Genomic DNA, 27,336 nt, shown 5'->3' with positions numbered 1-27,336 from the left:
GTCCCCCCACTTCTTATACGTGACTGGCACATGCAACTTCTTCTGCTCCTTTGTGGTCCCCCCGGCAAGGCAAACATCTGCTTGAGGCTCTGGAGCTGCAGCTGGCCTCCTCCTCCACTGCCTGGACCCTCGAGCCCCATCCCTGCTCCCTGGCTAAAGTAAGTTGGTGCTTTTCCCCATCGAGCAGCCCTGCACTGGGATGCTTGAAGCCATTTTCTAAGCGCCGCTCCCTAGTGATGGGAGAGGTGCTATTAATAAATCCTGTCAGATTTTATCGCTTCTCTCCGTGCCAACGAAGAGGGTGGTTTGGGGAAGGGGGGAGGAGGGGGGAAACCTGTTTCTCTTAAGCATTTCGTAGCTACAAGCTCGCCCTCGGTGCAGGAGCATGGGATGGCTCAGCAGGCTGTTAAACCAGCTTTCCTGTAAGTCTCTCAGGCGAAATCCAGCATGGGCTCTGGGTGGGTCTTGGGTCAGTTTTTGGCACCGATCACAGGGCAGAAGGGTTGCCCTGGTGTGCGGGGGCTCTGCTGGCGCAGGCACTGGAGCGGCATAAGAGCCTCGCAGAAACTTGAGTGGCATCCAGGCATCTCCTCGGGAGCACGCGGATGAGATGGGACCAGGGCAAAGGGATGGAGAGGGGAAGGGATGCGAAAGGAAGGTGCATGCGGGGGACCCGGTGCCCCTGCACCTACGTCTTGGAGTCACAGCAGAGGGAAAGCGGGTCCCTGGGAGCCGGTGGTCTCTGCCCTCCGCCGTCCAGCTCATGAAGCCGGTGGGACCTGTTGCCCACTGGGCGCTTCCCTGCTGCCCTTCGCCAAGAGATGCCAGCCCACGCCGGGAGGTAGCTTTCTCTCTTTAATGGTATTTAGGCATTTAAATAGCTTGGCTGGCTTTGGGAAGGAGAGTGGGTGCAGGCTGTCAGCGCTGCTCTGCATGCAGTGCTGTCGGCGTGGGAGACGGAGCTTGCTGCCTCGGGAGCTGGGCATGGCTGGAGGCTGCAAAGGGGGTGACAGTGACTGCCCCACGCCAACGCAGAGCGCTCCTGGCCCCCGGGAGTGGCTCACTCGTGCCCACAAGCCCTTTGGTCTCCGTGACTCTGTCCCCATCTCCCTGGGTGCAGAGAGGTCCTGCTGCCCCGTGCGTGTCCGGCTGCCAGAGTGTGCCTAGCAGGGATGCTCCGGCTGTCTCGCAGCGGCTATAGTTTGAGGGAGCCGTGCCTCCCTCCTCGCTGGTATGGGCTAGCTTGTGCTTTTTGTTGCTACCAGGCATCATCCCTCAAAGCGGGGGTTAATTTGGGGGAGCAGGGGAGAGAGGGAACAGTATCTTTTTCTGAGCAGAGGAGGGAAGATGAGGGAGGAAATGGCTGGGAATGAGATGGGATGAGATCCATCTCTGAACGTCGGGCTGGGTCACGCAGGTGCCGGACCCCGGTGCGTCCGGCAACGGGGCTGCGTGAAGGGGCAATGGTGCTGCCTGGCAGGGATCTGCTGAACGAAGGGCAGGGGGGTCCCTGGGTGCCCTGCAGCTTCTCTGCCTCCCCGTGACCCTGCTGGGCAGTGGGGCTGTTTGGCCTCACCAGTGATGGAGTCCCAGAGCGGAGGAGATGTGGTGACCGTGGAGCAGGGGCTGGGCCACCCGTGGGGACCTCCCGTTGCAACCCGGTCCCTCACCCCCAGGCCAAGCCACAGAGGTGTCTCATGTTGGGCAGAGGAATCACCGAGGGAGGCTGCTCTGGGGGCAGGCGGCTGGCTGGGGACGGTGACTTTCTGGGAAGTCCCCGTGAGCCAAACGAGGCCCCTGTGGCTTGCAGCCTATGCCACCTGCGGCTATTCCACCTGCGGCTTCCACGTGCCTGAGGTCTGCTGAGCTGATGGATGGGGGGAAGGCATCTGCCTGGGCTTTAAGGAACTGCCTGACCAGCAAGCGACGCGGCTTTGCCCTCCCACTTCCCCCTTCCGTGCTGCAGTTCCTTCTCTGCAGGGTGATGTCCCCCAGCACCCCCCTCCCCGGCACCCTGGGCAGGAGCACGGGCCTCCCAGGTGCCGGCCGGGGTCTGCTGCACACCGGCGTCACGACTCCCCGTGCCGGTGCTTCCCTCCTCTTCCTCCAGCTCTCCCTCAGCGCCTCTGCATCCCTAGAGCTGCCCAAACCCCTCTGAGGAGCTGCGGTGTTAAATTTTGGCAGAACCTGTTCCTGCCGCCGGGGCCGGGGCCAGGTCTGTTGTGGTGCTGTCCAGCTGGGGAGAAGGTCTCCAGAAGAGCTCTTTTCAGCGGGGATGAGCCCAGGACATAGCTCAGCGGCCCCTTTCCCCCTCCGGGAAGGCCACGTTTGCCATCCAGGCTGTGGTTTAGGGGAGAGGCGCTGAATGCAGCCGTGATGGCAGGGGTGAGCGGTGCCGCAGGGTTTGGCCTCTGGGGCGCGTGCTTTGTGCAGGGGGACCCACGGTGTGGATTTGTTGCTGGCAAGCGCTCGTTGCTGGCAAGCAAACGGGGGCCCAGCAGTGGCCTTCTGCCTCGGGGAGAGACGTTGCTGCGGCGCTGGAGGTGCGACAGCCCCGCGCGGCCACGCACGCCCCATCCGTTTGCGTGGGGATGTTGGCACAGAGGCTCTTGCACCATCCTCTTTCCTGTCGTTGGTCCTCCTGTAGCGCTGGGAACCGGCAACCTGCCGTCGCCGCCGGCCTCGAAGCAGGAGGGACCCTCAGCGACGGGACTTGATGAGGGCGGCCTGCAAGCTCTTCCAAGGTACGAGAGCAGAGCCTGGGGGCTGCCCCCCGTCCGGGCTGCCTTGGGCTCCTTGCCCAAATTTCCAGGTGGTCCCAGCTGCTGGTACAGCAGCCCTGGGCCAGCCGGGGAGCTGCCCAGAGCCGTCTGCCCGGGGCGGCGGGGGAAAAGGCAGGGCCGGCAGGTGAGCGGACCTCGGCCGCCCTCGCCTCCTCGTCGCCCGCCTTGTCTTTTCCTCCTCCGGCGCGGCGGAAGTCGCCGGCTCCGGGACGCAGTCAGCAGCGCCCGCCGGGCTCGGCGAGCCCGCGCAGGAAGTGGGCAGCGGGGAGGAGCGGCCTCGCCGCCGGGAACAACCCGCGAGATAAATACCTGCCGTGGCCGGCCCTCCCCTTCGGCGAGGGCTCCCGCGCCCGCCGGGGCTGGCAGCGGGCGCTCGCCGAGCGGGGCGGAGGCGGGGACCGGGCCGAGCCAGGAGCAGGGCCAACCGGGGCGAAGGTGGCACCCGCGCCCTCCGCGGCGCCTTCGCCGAGGTGAGCATCCCCGGGTGCTGTCGGAGGGGTTGGCCGGGGTTGTTCCTGCCCCGGGGCGCGCGAGGGAGGCAGGGCGAAGAGGGAGGAACGCGGAGGCAGAAGCGAGCCGGGACCAGGAAGTGCGAGCCCGGCAGGGCGTGCGGCTCGGCGTCGTGGCCTCCGGGCAGGCAAGGCGAGCGAGCTCCTCTCCCGGCCTGCAAGCGCGAGCGCGGGGGACGCCGAGTCCCCACCCCATGACCCCAAGCCGCCGCCAGCTCCACAGGTGGACGGAAAGGTAGGAAACTTCCTTAACCCTTCACGCGCCTGCTTTTCCCCACCCCAGCAAGGACGCTTGGCTAAAGCCGGGGGACGAGCGTCGGCACGGCGTTACGGTGGGCCTGGAGCCCGTGCCGCGTTCCTGGTCGCTGTCCCGGGCCGAGCGGCAGGACTTGCCCCCGGCCACCCCGCGCTGGCAGGGTGGGAGGTGCCTCGCTATCTTCTGCCGGCGCCGGTGTTTGCCCGAAGGCGGGGTGGCTTTCGCAGCAGCGCGGCTGTGCCCGGCCAACGCGCCTGCCTGTGTTTACAGGCCCGGCTCGGCGTGTGGGCGTCTGCGAGGACACACCGGGCTACGGGGAGACGGGAGCGTTTCACAGGGCCAGATCCGCAGGGATGGGGATGGACGGGGAATGCTCCGAACGTTTGGCTGGAGATCGGAAGGGACTGGGGGTCTCGGAGGTGCTGTGGGGGCTGGGACTGCCTGGAAGAGCTGGTGGAGAGCTGCTGAAATGAAGGAAGGGGGGGAGATGGGTGTGAAGCACACGCTTGCCTCGTGCAACCATGGGTGTCCGGACCAAGCTGGACGAGACACCCAAGTGTAGGCCGGCAGGTGCTGAGAAGTTCGGTGCTGGTGGCTGGGCCAAAGCGTGATCTCACCTGGAGACTTCCCAACCAAGGCGCTGGTGTTGGGTCTCTCAGCTCCAAACTGTGCCCAGCACAGGGGTATCTCCAGGTCAAATTGGCTGTCGGAGAGGGGACAGCCAGCTCCGGTGCCCCGTTGCATCCTCCGCGTATTCCTGCCTCCTCTCCTTGCCGCTGGAGGAGAGCCCGGGGCGAGGGATGACCTCAGGGCTTGGCGGGGAGCAGGAACTCGGTTATCTGGTGCTCACCGCAGTTATCCCGTAGCCTGTCCATCGCTACCTGACGCACGGTCCCCGACGGAGGGGCAGGGACCCACGTCCCAGCGTGCGGGAGCGCGAGTGCCGCCGTCCCCAGCCTCCCCTGCTTCCCCCTTCGGCTGTTGTCGATGTGCAGCACACAGGCTCCTCCAGCCCGTGGGGGCTGGGAAAACAACATCTGAATCATTTCGCTTTTTCCTTGGCACAGTTATTACTCACGAGCGGTTGACAGAGACGTGAACCTTTTCCTATGAAGCCTCGCTCGTATTTTGGCTCGCGGTAGCGTCACGGCCTGCGTAATGCCCAGGTCTGCTCCGCCGAGGCAGGTGGGCGAGCAGGAGCGAGACCTGGGATGGGTGGCACGAGAAAGCAAAGGGAGACATTCCCCCAGAGGGGCAATATTTGGTTTTTCTATAGGGAAATCCCTCCGGGGCAATACTGAGGGATGGGAGTATCTCCGCCCGGGCTTTGCCCCCCCACGTCAGCTCCCGGGGGGCCGGGGACCGGCCCTGGCAGCGGGGAGGCGGGTGGCCGCAGCAGCGTCACGCCGAGGCTGCCGAGGGCTGTTTGGGGAACTGGTCTCGAAGAAGGAAGCAGGAACGTGACGCGTTTGAAACGCAGCTCCCTCGAGCCGCCGGGGAGACCGTGCAGAATCGATTTGGTTTCTTTTCACTTGCAGATGTTCAGCTTGCAAATTTTCCTTGTTAAAAATACTGCAAAAAAATGGTTTCGTGACAGCTCTGGTTGCCTTTGGCAAAAACCCAGCAGCCACCTGGGGGGGGAAGGCTTCTCCCAAGCCCCAGCTGCCAGTAAGGCAGTTAAACTGGTGCGTTGACCCTGAACTGGGATACCCCCACTGTGAGGAAAGGCCTCACGAGGGGAAGGAAGTGCTGCAGATCCAGGGGCAGGCGACGTCTGCCATGCAAGCGGCTGTTTCGTACAACAGGCTTTGCCTGAGCAAGTGGCATTTGAAGACGTAGCTAGGGTTCCCTTTGCAGCTAGTGGGGGAAAAAATAGGCGTTTTAAGGGCATAATTCGTTTCATCCTGGGGAGAACGTGAAGATAGGTGAGGTGTGTTGTGGCCTATTAGTGCCCTAACCTGCAGAAAGGTGGTTAGCGGCGGCCGGGAGGCCACGGGAGTCAGCGGCAGAGCACGTGGAGGAGGAGGAGGAGGAGGAAGAGCAGGCAGTGGGATTTCCTTCAGACCCTGTCGCTGCAGCCCGGGGCAAAATACCTGGCTGTGCTGCTGGGCTGGGGTCCGTGCCCCGCGCTGGCTGCCCGGCTGCGGCCCCTCGGAGCTATGTTAGAGCCCCCGAACGTGGAATTTCCACCCGGCAGGAACTGGGCTGTTTCACCACCCGTTTTTATCTCTGAAGCGCTGACAGCTTTCGTGCTGGAAATCCCCCCTCCCCAAACCCTTCCGGTTGCAAAGATAGCGATGGGCCATTTGAGCATCGGGAGTTAAGTACCCTTCCCCGGATGCAACGCGAGAGCTTCGCTGCGCTGGCCCCGGGCGCTCAGAGGCAGCGTCCCGTGAAGCAAAACTGCCTCCTGCCCTGCTGGGGTAAATTTGGGGAACGATGGCCAGGAGCTTGTGGTGCATCTCAGCGGGGTGCAAGACGCATGCTTTGCGTTATTGTGCATGGAGTTTTCTGGGGCTGAACTCGAAGGAAATCCTTGAGGTCAAAACCAGGGAACACCCACTGCGATCTGTTAAAATCGTGTAGAAATCACGTAGCTTGGGGGAGTTAAAGACAAGAGAAGTAAAAATTGCACCTCCAGAATGAAACCTGTGCAACCACAGAGTGACTCAGGGTGGAAGGGACCTCTGGGGGCCATCTAGAATATTTCATGTTTAAAAATATATTTTAACTGTTTATATTTCCCGACAGAGAGGTTAACAACTTTTTAAAGGGTAAAAATTTCCTCTTCACTTTCAGTTTTGGGGCGATACCATCTTCCAGAAGCCTGTAGAGCAGTGTAATAGTGCACACTAGAAACGACTGACAATCGATAAAATAAAATGCTTAATTAAATTGCAGAAATTAATTTCCCCAAACACAGCTGAACCACCCTGAGAAATGCAAAATTCCCCCCCGTTTTATGAACCCAAGCGCTGCTGAGGAGCGAGACAGGCCCGTGCAGCTCATGCACACCCTTGGTCGGAGGGACTGAGGCTGTTTGCTCAGGAGCAACCTGCCCGGGAGTTTTGGAGGGGATGAGTTTCCCCGGTAAAGCCGACGTGAATATAATAAGCATCATTACTGCGAGTACCCGTAGGTGCAACAAGACAGCGGCGATGCCCCGGGCCGGCTCCCTCGCCCCGTCCCAGCTTTCCAACGTGCTTCTTCCCAAACTGTCCCGGACCCGCCGTCTGCCTTCCCCTCCGCCCCTGCCTTCCCGAAGGAGGCCGGAGCAGCCGGCGTGGGATTTTGCCGGGTTGCCTGGCGACCGGGATGCTTAGCGACGGCACCAGACCCGCCATCACGCTTCCCCGCGGCGCCCGAGCGATGCTGCGAGCCCTCGCCCGCTTCGCTTCCTCCTCGCCGAGAAAGGTTACCGGGAAATACGCCCACCCTGTTCCTGGGAAGCTGTTTCCCCTCCCCGAGGGGAGGCTTTGAGCGCTGCTCGCCGGTTATTTTTAGCAGCGTTTTGCGAGCTTTGATGGTTTGTTTGAGCAGGGGCTGAGGCTGCTGCCTGCCGCCCCGCCGTCCCGCTGCTGCTCTCCAGCCGCAGCTCTCCGCCCTTCAATGCCGTCACCAGCCCTTGGCCGTGGGAGTGATGTCCAACCCTGGGCTCCTGCCCGTGCGTTGCCCCACCAGTGCCAGGAGCGGGAACTGCCCCGAGCATCCCCACCACCACGGTGCTTCAGGGCTTTCTGAGCCCCAGCCCTGCTCCCGGAGGCTCTGCTGGGCTCGGGGCAGCTCTGACCCTCTTCCTTACACCACGGTCACCTTGATGTTCGAAGCTGGAACATCCCTGGGTCCATTTTTGTTTGTAGAGGTCCAAGACCAAGCAATAATTACCTTATTAGTTGCAAGAATGGATGGGAGCCCCAGGACCCCCGTGATACGGCGTGGGGCCATGATGCCCCTGCGGTGCCCTGGGACCCCAGGCCCTTAGGAGGATGGGTTGGAAGCCAGAAGCCAGAAGCTGGATATTTTCAGGAGGAAAACATTATTATTACCCGTGTTCAACTGATGTTTTGCTGGGAAACTGCATTGAAACTGCCTCTTTCCAAGCAGTTGCTGTTGCCGGTGAGGGCTTTCAGGGGGACAAACACTGCTTTCTCTGGCCTGCACAGCAGAAGCTCTTCCCCGTGTGCGGGAAGGCCACTCGGAAAGGCGGGATGGGCTGGACACGGAGCTGGGACATCTTGGGGAGCAAGAGAGAACCCACCAACTCAGCACAGGTGTCATTTTTGCATGATGGAGAAATAACACCTAGAGACTAAACGGTTTGGTATGGGTTTCTCCAGTTTGATCCCTGGAGGATGAGCCAGGACTGGCCTTTGATTTCTGTCCGCGATGCTCTTGGCTCGGGGGCAGTCGGCTGGCGGTGCAACGCGGTGTATTTTCCAGGCAGGTGTTAGGGGTGCAGTTCCAGCGCTGGAAGAGCCGGGCTTTGGGACAAGCTGTTCAGCAGAGATGTTCGGGGAGGAAGCGAAATGCTGCTCCCTTCTGAGGGGTCCCAAGCGTGGGGCTGGGGGGCTTTGCCCCGCCAGCGGGTGCTACAGTGGAGGTGGATTTGGGAACCCCCCACTGCACTTTAGCAGAGACGTTGGTGCCTGTGGTATCTTGCAGTGCTGGCCTGGAAGATCTCCAGCACCTGGAAGCGAGAAGGGACCGCCGTAACCTACCTTCATATGAGATCCCGCTCAGACAGCCTGCCGCTAGCCCTGCCTGGGAAGGCGCTTGGGCAGCTGATGCCAGGCTTTGCCCCGGGGATGAGGCCGCTGGGAGCAGCGAGCAGGAGCTCGGGGAGGGAATTTTGCCTTCATGGGGTGGGATCTCCTGGGGACAACCACCTTGGGGTGGTAGATGAACTCAGATGGGTGCAGCTCTGGTGGTGGTGGTGGTGATGGAGACCAGCCCCTGAGATCCCTCCCTGGTGTAAATCCCACTGCCTCGCCGCTGCCCCGTGCTCGCAGGGGGACCCGCAGCCCGTCCGGGCAGCTCGCGGGGAGCCGCTGCCGATGCCGCTGTGCCGGCAGCCTCTCTTCTGGCCCACCGACCCGCTGCCTCCGGGGACGCTGTCCCCTCCCGAGCGTGAGAAATGCCTTCACAGATGGTCCCTGCCTCGTCCTTTCGCCGGCTCCAGATAAACAGCGTTTCTCTGCGCCGGGAACACAGAGATCTCTTTCCCCCATGCCTGAGTCACTCACTTCAGCTGAGCTGCCGAGCGTGGGCTTGACGGCAGCTCTCTGGGTGTTATTCCTAATTCCCCGGAGCGCGTTGCTGATACCTGCAGTCCCCGGCTGCTCGAGCTTCTCTACCTTCTCGGTGAGGCAGGTTTTTGAGCGGCGAGGGCAAAGCGAGGCCCCCCCTAAGCCGGGGGTTGGGGTCCGGGCATGGGGCTGGGAGGAGGCGCGCGGGTTCATGCCCATCTCTGGATGCAGAAACGCCCGTGCCAATGTTTTCCCGGTCCCAAAATGGGGACAGCCTGCCTGGGGAAGGAATAATCCCTCCGCAAGGGATGGGACGTGGAGCTGTGGGCTGCCACAGTAGCAAGAAGGGGTCAGGTAGGCAGAAGTGCGATGGGAGCCCATCCTCGAGGGGTGCTGGAGGCCCACGGGACCTGGAAGATGCCTGCAGTTTTGGGCTTTTCTGGGACAGGAGGGCGCCAGGGAGGTTTGGGGATGGAGGGTGGGGGGAAGACGCCCCTCTCCTTGTATCTGCTCCCCGCTCCGTGCATCATTTCCTCGGCTTTGCGAACGCGAGGAGCCATCGCGCCCGCCGCCGCGCCGCTTCCCGGGGCCGCAGGGCTCCCACCGCCCCTTCCCGGCTCCGCGTGGCCCAGCCGAGTCGCCGGGCTGATGCCTGCCACCTCCTTCGGTTCCCGAGCCGGCCAGGCGCCGTGTTTTCGGAGAGGAGACACCATCCCGGCCTTCGATACCCGGCCGGCGTCTGCAGGAGGGAGGCAGCAGCCTCCTCCCCGCGCCCGCTGGGGACAGGGGTGATGGACGGGAGCCGCGCGAGGCAGATTTGGGGCAGATACGGGGAGCGGTGATAAGGCTGGGACAGCGCCGGGGTGGCCGGGCGCTGCCGGCGATAGGTCGGAGAATGCCGATCCTGGCTCTGCTCCCGGCGTTTCTGCAGGTCCGGCAGAGCCCCTTCCCGTCCTGCTCCGAAGCGTTCGCACCCCGGGGCCGGCAGAAGGAAAGGCAAACTGAGGAAAACAGACTCGGTTGCAAGCCTCTGCTAGTAACCTTTGACAAATCAACCCGGGCTCGTGAGCGCCTCATTAAAACCCCGCGTTTTGGTCTTTCCGCAGCTCAGCTGCAATAGAAAAAGAGCACAAATCGACTGGTTTTGGTGGCTTGCGCCCGGAAGCTGGGCTCGAGCGTGGTGCTGTAGGTCCCGTCGCCTCGAGCAGCCCGGGAGCCTGTGCAATGCCGTGGTGAGGAGTCATTGAAATGCCTGCATAGATACGGGAAGGGCCCTGGGCAGCGCAGGGACCCTGCGCGGGGGGGTCCGTGCGACCTGGGAGCGTTGCTCCCCCCCGGTTGACTCAGGCCGGCGCCTCCAGCACCCGAAACCTGGGAATTGGCGGATTGAGAAACCGCGTATCAGCACGCACGGCTCGGCGTGCAAAACAGCCCAAAACAGAGGTAAAACAGCCCCCGGGGGGGGGCAGGAGGGCCGGCCCAGCTGCAGCGGGGGACACACCGTGTCCCGGCATGAGGGAGCAGAGCTCATGGGCTGCGGGTGACCCTCCTGGGTGGCTGGGGTAAGCCGTGGGTCCCCGTCGTCCCTGCGCCCCGCTTCCCGGGGGGGGAAGGAAGGCGTTAGCCTAAAACCTGGGGGGTGGCAGATAAAATACAGGTTTGGGGCGATGCCGGACTTGGAGGGACCGTGTCCCGAGGATGCAGGGCTGCACGCTGCTCCCCGATGCACGCTGGAGAGCATCCAACGCCAGGCAGCGGCCGGGGCACGTGGCTTCATCCTGCACCGGGCACCGCGGGTCCCCGTGTGCCCCAGCGGCGGGGTGGGATGCTGGGGAGCCTGGGTGAGCCGTGCCTCAGTTTCCCCCCGCGTTCGGGGAAGCCCTGCTGGACTTCTCCAAAGGGATGAGCAGAGCCGAGGGCAGCCGGGGGCTCGTCGAGGGAGGAACCGTCGATTTTTTTCGCTTTCTCTTCTCGCTTGCGTAAGCCCTCGCGGGACGCTGCCCGGCCCGGCCAGCCCGCCGCTCACGTGCGTGTGCGTGCCCGTGCGTGGGCCACAGCGGCTGCCACCTCCCCGCCTCGGTGGCATGCAAATGCCGCCGTGCACGCCGGCGAACGCGGGCAGGAAGCGGCGGCACGGCCGGCACGGGCTCGGTGCGGGGACGGAGGGGACGCTGCCGTGAGTGTCACCGCAGGGGTCTGGGGGCTCGGGTGAGTGCCATGGTGGCTGGGACCTGGCATGGGGGGCTGAGCACGTGCAAACTCGTGACACGGAGCTGGGGAGGGGGTCGGGAGTCCGGAGGATGCTGCGGTGACGGGCGATGCGGCAGGGCTGGCTCCAACCCAGATTGTCCGAGGCTGGAAAAAAACCTCACTCAGGCTTGAAACTTCTTTTATCTCTCTGGAGCATGTGGGAGCAGCCAGGGAAACTTGCTGGTTTGGTCTGTGCCGGGGTGCAGGATGGGACCGGAGCCTCGGAGTCACGCTGGGGGCTTTGTTTTGGGAGCCCTCCGGGAGAGGCAGGGCTGAGCCCCGGGAGGAAAGGACAACGGGGCTGGGAGCAGGGAGACGGGTGGCCGGCGGCGGTGGCAGGGCGCAGGCTCGCTGCCGGACCCGTCTCGGTTTCGTTTCGCTGTGACTTCCTTCGCCACGTCCTGCGCCGGGGCTGCGTCACGCGCCTGGCACGGGCTGGTGGGGTGCACGTTCCCGCGGTGCGCGTCCCCGGGGCCCGACCCCTCTTCCCGGGGCAGCCGGCACCTGGGGCACCGGTTGCATGTGCACAGGCTCCAAAGGGTCCCGGTGCCGGGATGCTCTCCCCGCCATGCTGCCGTATATAGCTTTGGGTAGATATAGCTATATGTGACTATGTATAACCAAAAATATATATATACGCACACACTTATATAGCTATATATAGGTATCATCGGCACGCGGGGATGCCGTGGCCGCTGGCCGTTGGACGGGCGGCCCACGGGGACAAGACGGCGCAAGCAAGGGACATGGTTACCGCGCACGTCGCCTGCAGGGAGACGGGCTGTGGGAGTGTTTTGCAGAGGATGTGGGTTGCAGGGCTGCAAAAGAAAGAAAAACCCGGTGTGAAAACGTGAGCGAGCGCGTGGGCACATGCCGGTGGAGGAGGCTCGGTGACCCCGGTGCTCCCGGGCCCGGGATTCGGGTTGCAATCGGGCTCCCAGCTCCCACCTGCATCGCAGCAGCGCTGCATCGCAGCTCGACGCCTCGCTCCCCTTGCGGTCAGGCGAGCTCTAGCCTTACGTTTCGGGGTGGGGGGGAAACTATTCTGCTTCGATAGCCGTCGCCCCAGCTTTTGCACAGGGTGAGGATGCAGTTTGCAAGGAAACGCAACGACGCCTCTGCCTCTGCCGGTATTTGGGGAAACTGAGGCACGCCGCCAAATGCGTTGTCTTGCAGGGATGACAGTAAAGCTCCCCGCGTCTTTTGGGTGTCAGTCCCGCTCCGCGCTCCCAAAGCCGCCCTGCTTTCCAGCGGTCCCTCCTGCTGCAGCCCACCGCCGGGGCGTCTTGCATTTCTCCGGGTTTCTCATCGGTGGGGAGGAATAGTGGAGTTTTCTTCCCATTTTTCAAGTGCTCACAGGGCGACCACATCTCTCCTTCCTCCGCCGGCCCAACGACAGCTCCCCGAGAGCCGATTTCAGCCACGGGCCTCGCGCTTGCAAACGCTTGCGGCCGAAATCCCGCAGCTCTTGCAGCTCTTTTGTTGAGTTGCTCTTTAATTTTAGCTTTGCAGCTTGTGGTTTTCAGAGTGATGGATGATCTCTCTGAAGGGCTGCTGGTGTCTGCAGAGCTCTGCGCCCAAACCAGCCTGGAAAAAAGCCCACTAAAAATAAGATTAGGGCGCAAGGGAGACCGCCGTCAGCCCTGGTGCTCACCCAGCACGGCCACGGCACGGCCACGGCGGGCGGCCCCGAGACCCCTGTCTCCAAAAACATCCACTCTGGGGCACGGCAAAATGGTGCCTTTCCTTGTAACCGCCTTAGGAAAGTGCCCATTCCTCTCTGTCTTTTTTCTCTCTCATTTCTTCTCTTCCTCCCTTCCTTTCTCTTTTTCCTTTTCCCTCTCCTCTCCTCTCCTTTTTCCTTCTTTCTTCCATTCTTTTTTCTTTCTTTCTTTCTCTCTTTTCCTTCCTTCCTTCCTTTTTCTCTCTTCTCTTCTCTTCTCTTCTCTTCTCTTCTCTTCTCTTCTCTTCTCCTTTTCCTTCTCTTCTCTTCTCTTCTCTTCTCTTCTCTTCTCTTCTCCTTTTCCTTCTCTTCTCTTCTCTTCTCTTCTCTTCTCTTCTCCTTTTCCTTCTCTTCTCTTCTCTTCTCTTCTCTTCTCTTCTCTTCTCTTCTCTTCTCTTCTCTTCTCTTCTCCTTTTCCTTCTCTTCTCTTCTCTTCTCTTCTCTTCTCTTCTCTTCTCTTCTCTTCTCTTCTCCTTTTCCTTCTCTTCTCTTCTCTTCTCTTCTCTTCTCTTCTCTTCTCTTCTCTTCTCTTCTCTTCTCTTCTCCTTTTCCTTCTCTTCTCTTCTCTTCTCCTTCTCTTCTCTTCTCTTCTCTTCTCTTTTTCTTTCCTTCCTTCTCTTTCCTTCTCTTTTTCTTTCCTTCTGTCTTTCCTTCTTTCTTCCCTTCTTTTGTTCTCTCTTTCTCTCTCTTCCTTCCTTTCTTCCTTCCTTTCTTCTCTTTCCTTCTTTCTTCCTTCTATTTTTCTTTACTTCTTTATTTCCTACTTTCATTCTCTCTCTCACTCTCTCTCTTCCTTTCTTTCTCTTTCTTTTCCTTCCTTTCCTCCCTCCTTCCCACCTTCCTTCCTTCCTTCCCCCATCCCACCCCGAGATCTCCCTGTGTCCCATCCCACCCACGTGTCCCAGTTTCCCTGCCCGCGCCCGTCCCCCCGAGGCTCCCCGCGCCCCATCCCGCAGGGTGAGGCCCCTCTCCAGGGCCCCCCCTTTCCCCGCGGCCCCCACCGCCGTCTCTCTCCCGCAGGGAAGGGATGCTCTGCTCCTAGCGGCCCGGGCGTCGTGAGGATGTCGGCCATCCCGGAGGCGCTGGGCCGCCAGCGGAGCAGCTCCTTCCGCAGCCTGGCCGGGACGCTGGAGAGCCCCATGGTGATGCTGCCGCTGGAGGCCGACCGCGAGGAGATGCGCATCCTCAAGGTGTGCTTCTACAGCAACAGCTTCAACATGGGCAAGAACTTCAAGCTGGTGAAGTGCTCCGTGACGACGGAGATCCGGGTAGGTGGCGAGGGGGGCACGCTCGGGTCGGGGTGCAAGGCCCTTTCCGTGGCTCTCCTTGCAGACATCTTTTCCCACAGCACCGGATCCCCCAGTGCACCGTGACCGAGACTTGGGAAGACCCAGAGGAAAGGGAGAAGCTGGGCTGGGCTGCAGTAGCAGGAGAAACAGCCATGGTTGTTCCCTGGGGTCTGTGCATGTCCCCGTAGGTGCATGTGCACATATGGACACACATGAGCATGCTGATGTGTGCAGGGGTGCGTGTGGCCATGCTAGGAAAATCCACGTTTCTGAGTGCCCAAACTTCCTTGCTGCAGCCTTCCCAGACAACCTCAGGTGAATTGGGGTTGCATCAGTGAAGACCCCAGTGCCAGGCTGGTGTCCCATGGCTCTAATGTGCCAGGCTGGTGTCCCTTGGCTATGACGTGCCAGGCCACGTTCCATGGCTCTAATGTGCCAGGCTGGTGTCCCTTGGCTATGACGTGCCAGGCCACGTTCCATGGCTCTAATGTGCCAGGCTGCTCTCCCATGGCGTTAACTCTCTGCTCACCACGAGACCTGGCCCCCACGAGTCGCTGCCGGCCCCTTTGCGGGCAGTGAGGAGGAGTTGGCACTTCCAGGCCACTATTCCTCTCACTCTGGAGAAGACATGAAGCCTGGCAGCAAAGCAGCCCCACGGAGATACCCGCTCCTGCTCCACCGCGTCCACGCTGCTCCCCAAAGCCTGGTGCCTCCCACCCGCCCCGGGGCTGGCCCCACACCGGGACCTGCTCGGACCCATCCTCACGGGCGAGGGGTTGTTTAGCAAGCCTGAAAGCCTGGAGGGCGCAGCGCGGTGAAGCAATGCCGAGCTGCTTATCTGCAGGTTGCAGGGTCAGTTGCACGGTCCCCCCGCGGGGACCGTGGGAGCTGCGTGCCCTGGTGCGGTGGGTGATGGTGCAGGGCTGAGTCCTGGGGGCAGCACGTTGCCATAAACCCGTGCGGAGGTGACCGAAACACAGCTCGGCTGGGCTTTGTTGCTCAGCCAGCAGGACACGCAAGGCACTGCTGGTCGTCCTGTCGCACAGAGCAGCTCATGGCATGGCAAAAGGCTTCGGAGAGGAGCGCAGCAGTGATCGGAGCAGGCGAGGATGCTCAAGGCAGGGCAAGAGGTGCCTGGGGGCAAGGCAGGGGAGAGAGGCTGTGAAACCAAACTGCTCTAGTTGGTCCCTGCTTCTCCTGTAGAAGACCTGAAGCAGGAGGAGGCTTCCTCCATACCGAGCAGGAGGACAGACTATCGCAGAGGCCAGAAGTTGTGGTGGTGTCCAGGCAAGACGGGACAAGCTCCTGGAAAAGAAATTTATGGAGACTGGGAGATTTGAAGGACGGATTGGATATTCTTTCCCTATTCTCTTCCCCATGCATCCCCTCCTGGCAGTGAAAGCCTGGTGAGGACGCAGGGCTGGTGTGGGCCAGGCTGTGCCCTGCTGGCAGTATCTGCTGTGGTGCTTGCTTGTGGGGCAATGCTGTGCATCATGTGTAGCTCCGCTGGGCTGCAAAGAAGGGAGCGAATGACCCCATCAGGTTTTCGTCCTGGACCAAAACTCATCAAGGAGCTTGGGCAAGACACACCAAGGCTGCAGGTTGTTGCATAGTGGGTCGGCCAAGGCCAAGGCATCTTCGGAGGCCCCACGTGGAAACCCTTGGGGCTAGTGGTTGTGCATGGAGCTGTGTTCTCGCTACAGGGATGTTTCTGTTGCAGTCATATTATATTTTCTCTTCATTTTTGAGCTCTCTAAACTCATCTGCAGAACTTGAAGGCTAGGTGCAAAGTTTGTAAGGGGAAAAAAAAAGGCTTTCAGGGGAAATTCAGCTTGAAAGTGCCCATGTATTGGAGGGACACACCTGCCTTGGAAATATGGGTACACTGAAAATGCAGGAACTCTGAACTCAGCTCTGCAAAACCAATGCCTCCCTTATCCAGGGATCTCGCGTGAATGAGCTCAGACACCAGGAGCTGATCCCTTGTATGAGGAAGGACAGATTTACCTCTGCAGTCACCCCACTGGTTACGTTACAGGGGAGCCAAGGGTCTGGGTGCCAGGGGAGGACAAGTGCTCCCAGATAGTGTCAGGGGTCTGCAGTAAGGATGAGCAGTCAGAGCTTGGTTTTTGCATGTTCCTGTCCCATCCTGTCCTGTCCTGTCCCATCCCATCCCACGGAGGGGACTGTGCTGGGTGAGGGCTCGTCCTAGTGTAAATGCAGGCAGGTCCGTGGGGACCTGGAGCACAAAGGGCAGCCGTGAAATGCTCTGTGGGGGGTGATGGTGTCGGCTGCACGGGTCTCACGGCTGCTTTTCCTACCGCCTTCCCCAGGAGGTGATCAAGTCCATCCTGGTGAGTGGCCGCATTGGGCCCGACATCAAGCTGGCCGAGTGCTACGGGCTCCGCCTGAAGCACGTCAAGTCGGACGAGATCCACTGGCTGCACCCGGACCTGACGGTGGGTGAAGTGCAGGAGAAGTACGAGTGTCTGCACCTGGAGGCCGAGTGGAGGTAGGCGGACGGGGACCCCCGCGGCGGCCGTGGCATCTCAACACCCCCTGTTAGGGGGAAAGCTGCTCCTGTGCCAAGCTGGGGGTGACGGCAGAGCCGAACGAGGGGCTCTCCTGTGTTGCCAGGTACGATCTCCAAATCCGGTATCTCCCAGAGGACTACATGGAGCGTTTCAAGGAAGACAGGACCACACTGCTCTACTTCTACCAGCAGGTTAGAGGCATTCGTGGGGTCTTCTGGGCCCCCAGCCCCAACCCCAGCAAGACATCACTGCGCCCGGGTGTGCAAGGGCCGCTCCGGCCACCCCGACTCACCTCCAGAGCCACTGCCCCAGCACCAGGAGGGCTTCTCCTCCCCCCCCAGCCCTGTAAATGTGTGTCCATGAACCATGGGACCTTGTGACCCATTTGCTTTCACACCATGTCACTGAGGCTGCTGAGACCCTGCAGTTTGCAGCCCACCCCGTGGTCCCACGCAGCTGCCAGACCTGTGGGTCTCCAGCAGCAGCTACCGGTCCCAACCACGCCGGCCATAGCGATAAATCTCTTCACCCCGCTCCTGCCCCTGCTGCATGCGAGCTGGGGGTGCGGGACAGCGTGGGCGCTGCAGGATGTGCGGGTGCCTCCGCAGCCTCCTGACGCCGTGCTCTCGCCTGCAGCTCCGCAGCGAGTACATGCAGAATTACGCCAGCAAGGTGAGCGAAGGCATGGCCTTGCAGCTGGGCTGCCTCGAGCTCAGGTACGTGTCTTCGGAGCGTCCCGGCATGCGCCTTCGGGAGCCAGAGAGCTTGGGGAGGCCAAGAGAGAGCTTGGATGGACCTTCACGGGGAGGGGGGAGCTTGCTGCACCGGGTATGTTGGGGCTCTGCCCTCGGGGGATAGGATGCAGCGGGAGGACCTGAGCGCAGGGACAGAGGGACATGTGGGTGGTGGCTGTGTGGCTCTCCAACGTCCCTCCCTTCTTGCAGGAGGTTTTACAAGGACATGCCGCAGAACGCCCTGGATAAGAAGTCCAACTTCGAGTTCCTGGAGTGAGTAGGCACAGCCGGACCCTTGGGGTCCCCGAAACAGCCCCCCTGCCTGTGCAGAAACCCCCATCCCCTAAACCACCCCCCTTCCAGCTGGGACCCTGCAGATGGGCCTTCAGCACCAACCGTCCTCATCCTCCTGGGGCCCGAGGTGGCGGTGCTGATGTGAAGGGTGCAGCAAAAGCAGGATGGGAACCCTTCACCCCTGCCCCGATGGGCCGCAAGCTCGCTCCCCGTGCCCATGCAGGGACAGCAGCGGCTCCTCAACGACGAGCACCCCGTTGCCCCTGAGCTGGGACCCCCTTCGCCCAGCACATGTGCCTGCCATGTGCCATGTGTCACCACTCTGCGGTCCCCACAGGGCTGTTAATGTGCACGGGGGGGTTCTGCTTTCCAGGAAGGAGGTGGGCCTGGACCTGTTCTTCCCCAGCCAGATGCAGGAGAATCTGAAGGTGAGGGGTTTGTGTCCAGGTGCACGTGGGCATGGATGTGAGTGTTCATGTGTACCCATAGGTCTGTGCAAGGCAGGTATGCATGCACGCATGTGGCCGGGGATGTTCATGGGTGTGCATCTTTGTGCATGTGTGGCTTTGCAGACACACGCACATGCATATCTGCCACGCTTGTGTACACGCCGAGGTCTGCACACACATGTGAAGGTGCATCTGCAAGCACATATGTGCACACGTATGCATGCGCTTATGGCCATGTGTGTTCATGCGTGTGTATCAGTGTGCACTTGTGGATTTGCAGGCACGTACGCGTACCTGTCTGCCCACACTTGTGAAGGTGTATCTGCACGCACACGTATGTGCACATGCATATGTATGAATGCACAAACATTTCCATGTGAAGCTACATCTGCATGTGCATACGTGTGTAAGTATGTATGCATGCACACATGTGGCTGGGTGTGTGCATGTGTGGATCTGCACACGTATGTGCACGCTTATCTGACCACACATATGCAGATGTACACACACATGGAGGCATGCTGGTGTGCACACGCGTGTGTACGTGTATGGGCGTGCACGCAGGTGGACCTGAGTGTGCTTTTGTGTTCATAGCTGCAGGTGAGCGGTCCTGTATGGGTGTGTGTGTGTGTGTGTGTGTGTGTGTGTGTGTGTGTGTGTGTGTGTGTGTGTGCAAGGCTGCTTGCTCCTGCTGTGCCCCCGAGGCCGCCCGCCGCTGGGCTGTGCCCGGGGTGACCGGCGGCCGCTGTGCCCACAGCCCAAGCAGTTTCGGAAGATGATCCAGCAGACGTTCCAGCAGTACGCCCTGCTGCGGGAGGAGGAGTGCATCCTCAAGTTCCTGCACACCCTTGCCACCTTCGCCAACATCGACCAGGAGAGCTACCGCTGCGAGCTCATAGTGAGTCCCACGACTGCGCTCGGGCCGGCTAGCAGCACCCTGGACCCTGCCCGGGCACCGTTTGGGATGGTGCACGCTGAGCTGTCCCCCGTCAGCCGTGTGGGCAAAGCCACCCTGCTCCAGGGGCTGGGGTGTTTCAGCAAGCAGGGGCGTGCTGGTCCCTGCGAGGTCCCTCTGGGCCGGAGAAGGGCTCTGCTTGTGGCTGTTTAGCGCACGGGTGCAGCCACGCGAGCCCTGGGAAGTCTCTGCGGGGAACGACTGATGCCTGGAAATTTTTTGCTGTCCCCTCAGGCAAGGCGAAAAATCCAGATCCCCTGGGAGGGGATTCCTGATCCTGCAAACACCCTGACGTCACGTCCCAGAGGGGAAGTGGCAGCTCGGAGGGGAAATTCAGTGTTTTTCTCTGTTTCCCGCAGTGGGGGGGAGGACCTGCGGGCCCTTTTTGGAGGATGGTGACAACTGCAAGGAGCAAATCTCTCCTTAAAGGCGACTTTTCCCGGGTCTGCCACGTTCATCACAGCAGGTGGGGAGGGAGCTGGTTCCAGAGGGAGACCCCCAAAATTTGTGCCCTCTTTCTGCCTCCCTTGCAGCAAGGGTGGAACATCACGGTGGACCTGGTCATCGGGCCCAAGGGCATCCGACAGATGACGAGCAAGGAGGCCAAGGTACGTGGCACACGTGCTGGGTGCCGTGGCTGGGAGAAGGAGACCCAGGAGCCCTGCCAGAGCGTGGTGGGGTCCTGGGCAGGTTCTGCTCCCTTGAATTTGGAAGGAGCTGGGGTGCTCACGCCGCGTGAGTTGCGTCGTGGGGTGCCAGGGAGCACCAGGGAGAGCAAATAGTGGCCGTAGTGAGCCAGGACACGTCTCTGGCCATGTGAGTGTCTGTACGCAAGGGTGAGAATATCACCAGTCTCTGAGTGCTGGCTGCATCCCCGGGGAACCTGACAACCTGGTGATGCCCTTCTTCCTGCAGCCCACCTGCCTGGCTGAGTTCAAGCACATCAAGTCCATCAAGTGCTCGAGCGTGGAGGAGGGCAGGGCCGTGCTGCAGCTGGGGCTTGCGGGCACCCCCCAGGTGAGGAGGCAGGGCTGCCGCGGCAGCTGCATGGACGCTGCAGCGGGAGGGTTAAACACAGCTGTAGTGAGTGCGCTGGGCTCTGCTGGGCTGTGGGTGGGATGGTGGTGCCATGGGATGACGTGTTTTCCTGTTGAACGAGATCCTCTTGGGTGAAATTAGGTAGGACTCGATAGGTGGTCTCATGGGCTCCGGGGTGGGTCGGTGCTGGGTGTTGGGGAGTCCCAGGGCACTGGGAAGGGTGGTTTTGGGGAGACTGGGACCTGCTGCCAAGCGGGGAGGGAGGTCTCGGAGATGCTCTGAGCTACCCTGAGGCGGAGGGGAAAGGAGAGGGAGCTCGAGCCCTAGGGTCCCCCTGATCCCCGGCTCTGGGTGCACAGGGCTGGGGTGGCCCCTCTGCACCCCAGGCTGCCGGCTTACCCGGATCCCTGTCCCTGCCGTCTCTCCTAGTCCCTGGCTATCAAGACGTCCTCTCTGGCTGAGGCGGAGAACATGGCCGACCTCATAGACGGCTACTGCCGGCTGCAAGGAGACCTGGAAACCTCCCTCCTCATCTTCCCCCAGAAAGGTGAGCGCCCTCGCGGAGCCCTGGAGAGTCAGGAGGGGGGTCTCGGTGGGCAGCTGGGACTGGCCCAAGCGCTGGCTGCCCTCCCTGGCAATCCCCAGCAGCCCTCGTTTACTGCCCGTCCACCCCCTCGAGCCCTCGCAGCTCTGCGGCACCCACCAGACCTTTCTCCACCTCAGACTTTCACCAGGACCATGGCATCGCTGACAGCCATCTTGGGGCTAGAGAGTCCCAGCTGAGGGCTACCAAACTTGCTGCATGTGTGATCTAACCCAGCTGGTCCCTAGCCAGAGGGTGGTGGTGTTTCCAAAGCAGGGGTAGCTGGCTGCTTTCCTGCAGCCTATCTCTCCCCTGCCTTCATGGGGAGCTGGCAGGGTGCACGGGGTGACCTGCCCCACGCCTGCCCTGGAGGCAGCACCATGGCCGAGGATGGGCGGGGGGAGGCCCAGAGGTCCCCAGGGTCTGTCAGGAAAGGTAATGGCTTTCTGCTGTCCTCCACAGAGAGGGAGAAGAGGATCAGCCTGCCGCAGATCCCGACCCAGTAAGTAGCACGTGGCCCTTGCAGCGGGGCTGTGCCCCTGCCCCTTAGCCCCGTCCTGGCGCCTCTCCCTGCCTTGTTCGATAACCTCAGCCTCCTTCTGCCCCATAGGCACATAGAGGACAGAAAGTCCGTGTTATCAGACAGCATGAGCGTGGGTGAGTTTTAGGCTCTTTTCCTTCCTTCCCACCAGCCTGGGGGTGCCAACGGGGCTGTCCCACAGCCTTTCTGAGAGGGGGGCATAGGGGCACGGGGGGTTGGGATTTGGTGGAGCCAGACGCCCCTGGCTCTTTGCACGTGAGCAGCACACGCAAAGAGATGCAGCCGAGCATCCTTCCGTGAGCGTGAAAGCCAGGCCTGCATCCCGTGCGCCCCATGGGACGCGATACCCTGCAGGGACGCCAAGAGACCCTGACCACGAAGGGCCAGACCCTTTCGGGACACTGCGAGAAATGTGTGTGCCCGAGTAGCTGTCTGGATTACTGCATGAAATGTCTTTCTTGCCCTAGAATCTGATATTTATGCTGAAATCCCAGATGAGATCTCAAGACCAAGGTCTGGAGGTAGGTGTCACCCCCGCTAGCTGCCCCATACTGGGCAGCGTGGGGCCGGAGCAGGACTCCTGGGGCAGGGCCCCACTCAGCTCATGTGGAGACATGTGCCAACTCCCCTGCTCCTTGTCACACATCTCCTGCCACATCTCCCATCCCACCTGTCTCATCACCCATCACATCACCAATCCCTGCAGGAACTCCCACATCCCCCATTTCACCCCGTTTTTTTCTTACCCCCCACCCCCAACCAGGACAGCCCCCTGTCCCTACATGTCCTCTTCCCTCTCCTCCAATGCCCCAACAAGGCCCTCTCTTTTCTTCTCTCTTTCTCACGCTCTTCCCTACCTCAGTTTCCCATCCTGGCCTCACCAATCCCTCTCCATCCCCCAAAAGCAAGGAGCAAGACTATGCCCACACGACTCACTTTATGCCCACCCTCTTCCTCAGAGGGGCTGAAGGAGCAGGAATTGCTCTGCATGCCATGGGGTCGGACCCATGGCTCTGCCTTTGGTGAGGGGTTGATGGAGACGGGTACCCAAGGGTCACCAAAATCTCCTGCTCGGCATGAGCACTTTGCCCACGGAGCGGGACTGGGGTGCAGGCAGCTTCCTGCGCGGCTGCTCCCAGGAGAGAGGAGCTGCCAGCACCCACCGGTCCTGCCCTGTCTCCCCATCCATGAAGCCCAGTACTATGGGATCTCCCGGGAGGACGTCATGCTGGGCAGGATCCTTGGGGAAGGCTTCTTCGGAGAGGTGTACGAGGGCATCTACACCAACCCGGTGAGTTTGCTCCTCTCTCCGTTCCCCACCAGCCTCCTCCGCTATCCCCAACGGTGACGGCCGAGGGAAGCGGGGCGCTTGGTGAAAAGGGGACCATCCCCCCGCTTCTCGTTGCAGAAGGGGGAGCGGATCAACGTGGCCGTGAAGACGTGCAAGAAGGACTGCAGCCCAGAGAACAAGGACAAGTTCCTGAGCGAAGCGGGTATGCCGGGGGTCCCGCTGCCCTTTTGGGGTGTCGTGGCCAGCTCTGAGCTCCTCTGCCACAGGTTCTCCTGCTCTGAGATCCCCGATGCCCGATACAGGCAGCCAGCCCAAGAAAGGCAAAGAGCATGGATGGAATAGGCAGCTGATCCAAAGGGCCTGGAGGAGAAGTGCTTGCAGGCCAGATCCAGGCTGCAAGGGGCTACAGAGGGGACAGTCTGCAGGAGACGAATGTGCTGGGGCCTAGAGGTGTTTGCAGTGCTGCACTGGCTGGGTGTTAGAGATGGGACAGCAAGACGTTGTCCCTGCACCTTCTGTTCCATATTCTCTGCCTGGAACATACTGGTGTTGCAAGGCAGAACGGAGTGGGAGAGGGAAGTGGGCCCATGTCTTCTCTCCTGGGACATGCCCGTTCTCCAAAATACGTGTGTTATGGGAGAGGTGACTAACAGGGAGGGAAGGAAAGCTACCGAAATCTTGCATGGAGGCAGACAAGCACAATCTGGCCATAAATCCGCAGGAGCTGGAAGTCAGGAGGTTTCTCCAGCCCCACTCCCATTGCAAATGTACCAGGATATCCCTGACAATTCCTGCTGCCCTCTCATCTGCCTGCTCCGACCTTATGGCAGCGACCTGCCCCTACACCCCCAGAGGAAGGTCTGGGTTCCCGGAGGGGGGTCCCATGTGGCAGGGCTCGGTGTCTGACGGTGGTCTCCCCACAGTGCTGATGAAGAAGCTGGACCACCCGCATATCGTAAAGCTCATCGGCATCGCGGAAGAGGAGCCGACCTGGATCATTATGGAGCTCTATCCCTACGGAGAGGTGAGCAGGGTGGGGGAGCCATACAGTGAGGCAGCAAGGCTGAGTGGTCCCTCTGCCCCCCTTCCACCCCCCAGCCCCATGGCGTTGCGCTGGGCTGCACAACCTTGCCCCTAAACCCAGCTCTGCTTTGCAGCTGGGGCAATACCTCGAGCAGAACAAGCACTTGCTGGCTGTGCCTATGCTCATCCTGTACGCGCTGCAGATCAGCAAAGCCCTGGCTTACCTGGAGGCCATCAACTGTGTGCACAGGTAACACAGGCCAAGGGAGGAGGTTGGGCAAGGGGCCTGCGTGGCAGCTCAGAAGGACCCAGCACATGGAGACAGGCATTAGGGAAGGGAGTTCCCATTTGGGATGGCAAATTCCAGCATGCTAGGCTTTGTGCTGGAGATGGATGGGGCACTGCTTGATGGAGCAGGGAGAGCAGCCCCCTCTCTCAAGCCCTGGCCCATTGCGATGTGTGGGGTATTGAGGTGCTAACGAAGACGCTACTGTGCTGTCCTGGTGGGAAGGCAGTTCCCACCTACCCTGCTTTCCTTGGAGAGGCTGGGGGAGAAGGAAAACGTCAGGATGCTGAGAGAGGAAGGGAAAGGTAGGGTCCTGGGGCTGGGATAGATGGATGGGAATGCAGGACCATGCCATGAGGGCAAGCTAGGTAGGAGAGGCTGGCAGCACCCTTCGCTGTGGACTGGGGTGGGGGCATTTGGCAGCCAGGCGAGCTGGTTTTCCAGGTGTGAGCTTGTCTCCTGGCCTGAGCAAGGCTTGGTCCATCCCTTCTCCAGATGCCTCCTTCTCCCTGATCAAGGTTCTCTCTCCTTGCAGGGATATTGCTGTGAGGAATATCCTGGTGGCCTCACCGGAATGTGTGAAGCTGGGTGACTTTGGGCTCTCCAGATACATAGAGGAAGAGGAATACTATAAAGGTAAGGGGTTGGTTATGGGCTTGGTGGTCCTGGATGCAAGAGCAGGTATGTGATGGGGCTCAGCATAATTGCAGGAGGGCTGCAGATGGGGAAGCAAAGGGTGGTGGGAAGGGGCTAGGGTTGGCGTAGCAGGGGCAGGTGGCAGGGGTCATGCCGAGGTCTTGTCCCCCGTCCTGCCTGCATATGGCTGCAGTGGGCCTGCCTCTCCTTCTGCCATGCTGCCCACCCAGGGCTACAGCCTCACTGTAACCGCAGCCGCCGTCTCTCCCTCCGCCAGCATCCGTGACCCGTCTCCCCATCAAGTGGATGTCGCCGGAGTCCATCAACTTCCGCCGCTTCACGACGGCCAGCGACGTGTGGATGTTTGGTGCGTGGTGGGATGGGGACGGAGCAGGCTCCTGAGGGTTGTCCACCTCGCAGGGCACACTCTTAACCCGTAGGGCCAAATTCTGCTCTCGGCTTCCTGGTGTAAATCTGCAGTGGTGATATTATCCCAGATTCGCCCTCTGGGAAAGATACCTTAGAAGAAGGTTTTCAGGACAGATCTTGGGTCTTCCTGCAACTCAGCTGTCACTAAGTGCCTCCTTCTCCTCCAGGGAATTCAAGACCTTGGTCTCTGGTCAGGGAGGCTGAGTTAAACTCCATCCCTTGCAAATATCCATCTCCCTGCTTATCTGCCCCTCCCCAAAGCTGCTCATCTGTCAGTCTGTTCACCCCAGTAGTCCTGTGCTCACCAGCAACACAGGAGCTTAGTTCCCTGCAGGTCCCTAGGAAAGCAGGGAGCTCTTTTCTCTGCGTTTTTCACCCGGGGAACAGAAACGCAGAGTAGCCAAGTGACCTGCCTGGAGTCACGTAGCAGAGCATGGAGCTGTAACCAGGTCTCCAAAAGCCCTGTCTCGTGCCCCCAGCTGTGTGCATGTGGGAGATCCTCAGCTACGGCAAGCAGCCCTTCTTCTGGCTGGAGAACAAGGACGTGATCGGGGTGCTGGAGAAGGGCGACCGCCTCCCCAAGCCTGACCTCTGCCCGCCTGTCCTCTACACCCTCATGACGCGCTGCTGGGATTACGACCCCAGTGAAAGGCCCAAGTTCAAGGAGCTTGTCTGCAGCTTGAGGTGAGCAGGGTGGTGGCGATGGGGTACCTGGTGAGAGGCCGGGAGGTGTGATGGTTTGATGGAGGGGTGGACAGATGGGCGAAGGAAAAACTGAACCCGTGCAAGAGATCAGATCTTCAGTTTTCTGGCAAACCCCAAATTCAAAAGGCTGTTTATAACCCTCTCCCCAGCTTGTGGTGGTGGTGGTGTTCGGATTGCAGTGAGGATGGTTTCCTTCTCATGGGCAAGGGGGTATTAACTCTTTTCTGCTCATAGTTTGAAAAGCCATTTTGAAAAGTTATCCATTTTTAATTCCGAAATGGCAGAGAAATTGACTGCGCAAAGCTTTTCTCAGTTTTGTAGCAGCTTCCATGTCTCGCTACATTCCAGAGAGGTTCCCTCAGAAGTCTTGGCCAATTCACTCTTTAATCTAGTATTTTTGAGCCGTTTCCTTTCCCAGGAATCAGGTGGGAAGGAGCTGAGTGAGACCCTGAGCCTGAGGCCGGTGCTGGAGCTGCACAAACTGTGCTGGTGGCTGGGGAGCCCAGGAATCGGGACAGGCTCCACAAACCTCTGAGGGAGACCTCATGCCCCAGCCTGCTCTGCTTTTTAGGGCCAGCATGACACAGCGGTGCTGCTGGGGTGTCCTGACCCTGTTTGCAAAGGGGGAAGTGTCTCAGCCGTGCAAACAGCGGGGACCAGATGCTGCGATGCCTTGGTGTAGCCAGCTGGGACTGAGGGAGACGTCTTCTCCCAGTCCTTTCCCTTCGTTCTTCCCATCCTCCTTGCTCCCTCATGCTTTCCATGGCACATCCATGGAATCCATGGCACATCCATGGCAGTTTATGGATCCCCCCCATGTATCTGTGCTAACACTCCCTCCTGGGGTTCCTCCCTTCACCTCCTCGTGCAGCGACATTTACCTGATGGAGAAGGAACTTGCCAAGGAGCAGGAGAGGAACAATCGCCATCGGCCTCCCAAAATCATGGAGCCACCGTCGTTCCAGGAGCCACCACCAAAGGTGAGGAGAGGGCAGAGCCCAGCGTGGCCAGCGTGGGCAGGACACCAGGTGCCAGCCCGTCTCTGGGGATGCCCGAGGGTGCTGTTGCCAGCTCGGTAGAGCTGGGCTTTCACTTCCCCCCTCACCCCGAGGACGTGTGCAATACCCTGACTGCAGGCAGACGACCCAGCTGGCCCTTGCTGCAGGAGAAGATGAGCCTACCTGAGCTAAGCTAGCCAGAAAAGACATTTTATTCAGCTGCATTTCTCCCTCTTCCTCTCCTCCCACAGCCCAGCAGGCCCAAATATAGACCACCGCCCCAGAACAACCTCCTGGCTCCCAAGCTGCAGTTCCAGGTAAGGCTCCATGGCTGGGACAAGCCAGTGGGGATCCGAGCAAGGGGACCGACACCAGAAAGCAGCACCTGGGACTCGACCTGTGCGCCAGCCCTTGGGGCACTTGCCATCGTGGCCTTCGGGTCTGAGACACATGGCTGCCAAGCTGGTCCCCGCCGCCGCTGCGCCATCGAGTGCTTCCCTTTGCCTTGCAAGCAGGACGCAGCTCCACTCCAGATTCAGCCCTGCTCTAACTACGTGGATCACACCCTGTGTTTTGTCCGTGCCTTGGAGCTCAGAGAGAGGCTTTCGCCCCAGGGAAGGGTGGTGGCGTGGGTTGCCGCACGGCATGGGCCAGTTTGTCCATGCAGCTGTGAAGAGAGGAGATGTTCACTGCTCTCTAGTGTTACTGGGGGCTGAATTTGGTGGCCCTTTCCAGGGGGGCACAAAGAAGGTCACTGCTCAGTCTTGGAAGCTGTTGTGGCAGC

At 60.6% G+C, this 27,336-nt stretch overlaps 1 protein-coding gene across 8 annotated transcripts in view; it reads left to right on the top strand.

The window, feature by feature from the left end:
• The first annotated feature begins 365 nt into the window (after positions 1-365).
• PTK2B (protein tyrosine kinase 2 beta) overlaps positions 366-27,336 on the top strand; it is a 32,708-nt gene continuing 5,737 nt past the window's right edge. For 5 of the 8 annotated variants that reach the window (XM_064508209.1, XM_064508207.1, XM_064508206.1 and 2 more), the window contains exons 1-23: positions 366-422; positions 13,788-14,035; positions 16,390-16,568; positions 16,694-16,781; positions 17,227-17,306; positions 17,535-17,597; positions 17,992-18,046; positions 18,825-18,965; positions 19,556-19,630; positions 19,938-20,039; positions 20,490-20,607; positions 21,106-21,145; positions 21,254-21,300; positions 21,652-21,705; positions 22,378-22,475; positions 22,593-22,677; positions 23,399-23,499; positions 23,633-23,748; positions 24,320-24,420; positions 24,698-24,787; positions 25,329-25,533; positions 26,426-26,534; positions 26,804-26,869. In XM_064508209.1, coding sequence (XP_064364279.1) covers positions 386-422; positions 13,788-14,035; positions 16,390-16,568; positions 16,694-16,781; positions 17,227-17,306; positions 17,535-17,597; positions 17,992-18,046; positions 18,825-18,965; positions 19,556-19,630; positions 19,938-20,039; positions 20,490-20,607; positions 21,106-21,145; positions 21,254-21,300; positions 21,652-21,705; positions 22,378-22,475; positions 22,593-22,677; positions 23,399-23,499; positions 23,633-23,748; positions 24,320-24,420; positions 24,698-24,787; positions 25,329-25,533; positions 26,426-26,534; positions 26,804-26,869 — 2,298 coding nt within the window. In that variant the 5' untranslated portion in view covers positions 366-385. Of the gene's footprint in view, positions 423-2,679; positions 2,745-3,110; positions 3,254-3,376; positions 3,528-13,787; positions 14,036-16,389; positions 16,569-16,693; positions 16,782-17,226; positions 17,307-17,534; positions 17,598-17,991; positions 18,047-18,824; positions 18,966-19,555; positions 19,631-19,937; positions 20,040-20,489; positions 20,608-21,105; positions 21,146-21,253; positions 21,301-21,651; positions 21,706-22,377; positions 22,476-22,592; positions 22,678-23,398; positions 23,500-23,632; positions 23,749-24,319; positions 24,421-24,697; positions 24,788-25,328; positions 25,534-26,425; positions 26,535-26,803; positions 26,870-27,336 lie in introns of those variants that run through there. The other 3 variants (XM_064508208.1, XM_064508211.1, XM_064508210.1) reach the window with 3 other exon arrangements.

The sequence above is a fragment of the Dromaius novaehollandiae genome, chromosome 3, assembly GCF_036370855.1.
Source record: "Dromaius novaehollandiae isolate bDroNov1 chromosome 3, bDroNov1.hap1, whole genome shotgun sequence".
NCBI lineage: Eukaryota > Metazoa > Chordata > Aves > Casuariiformes > Dromaiidae > Dromaius > Dromaius novaehollandiae.
The sequence above is the reverse complement of the archived record's forward strand: the minus strand, read 5'-3'. Positions and strand labels throughout refer to the sequence as shown.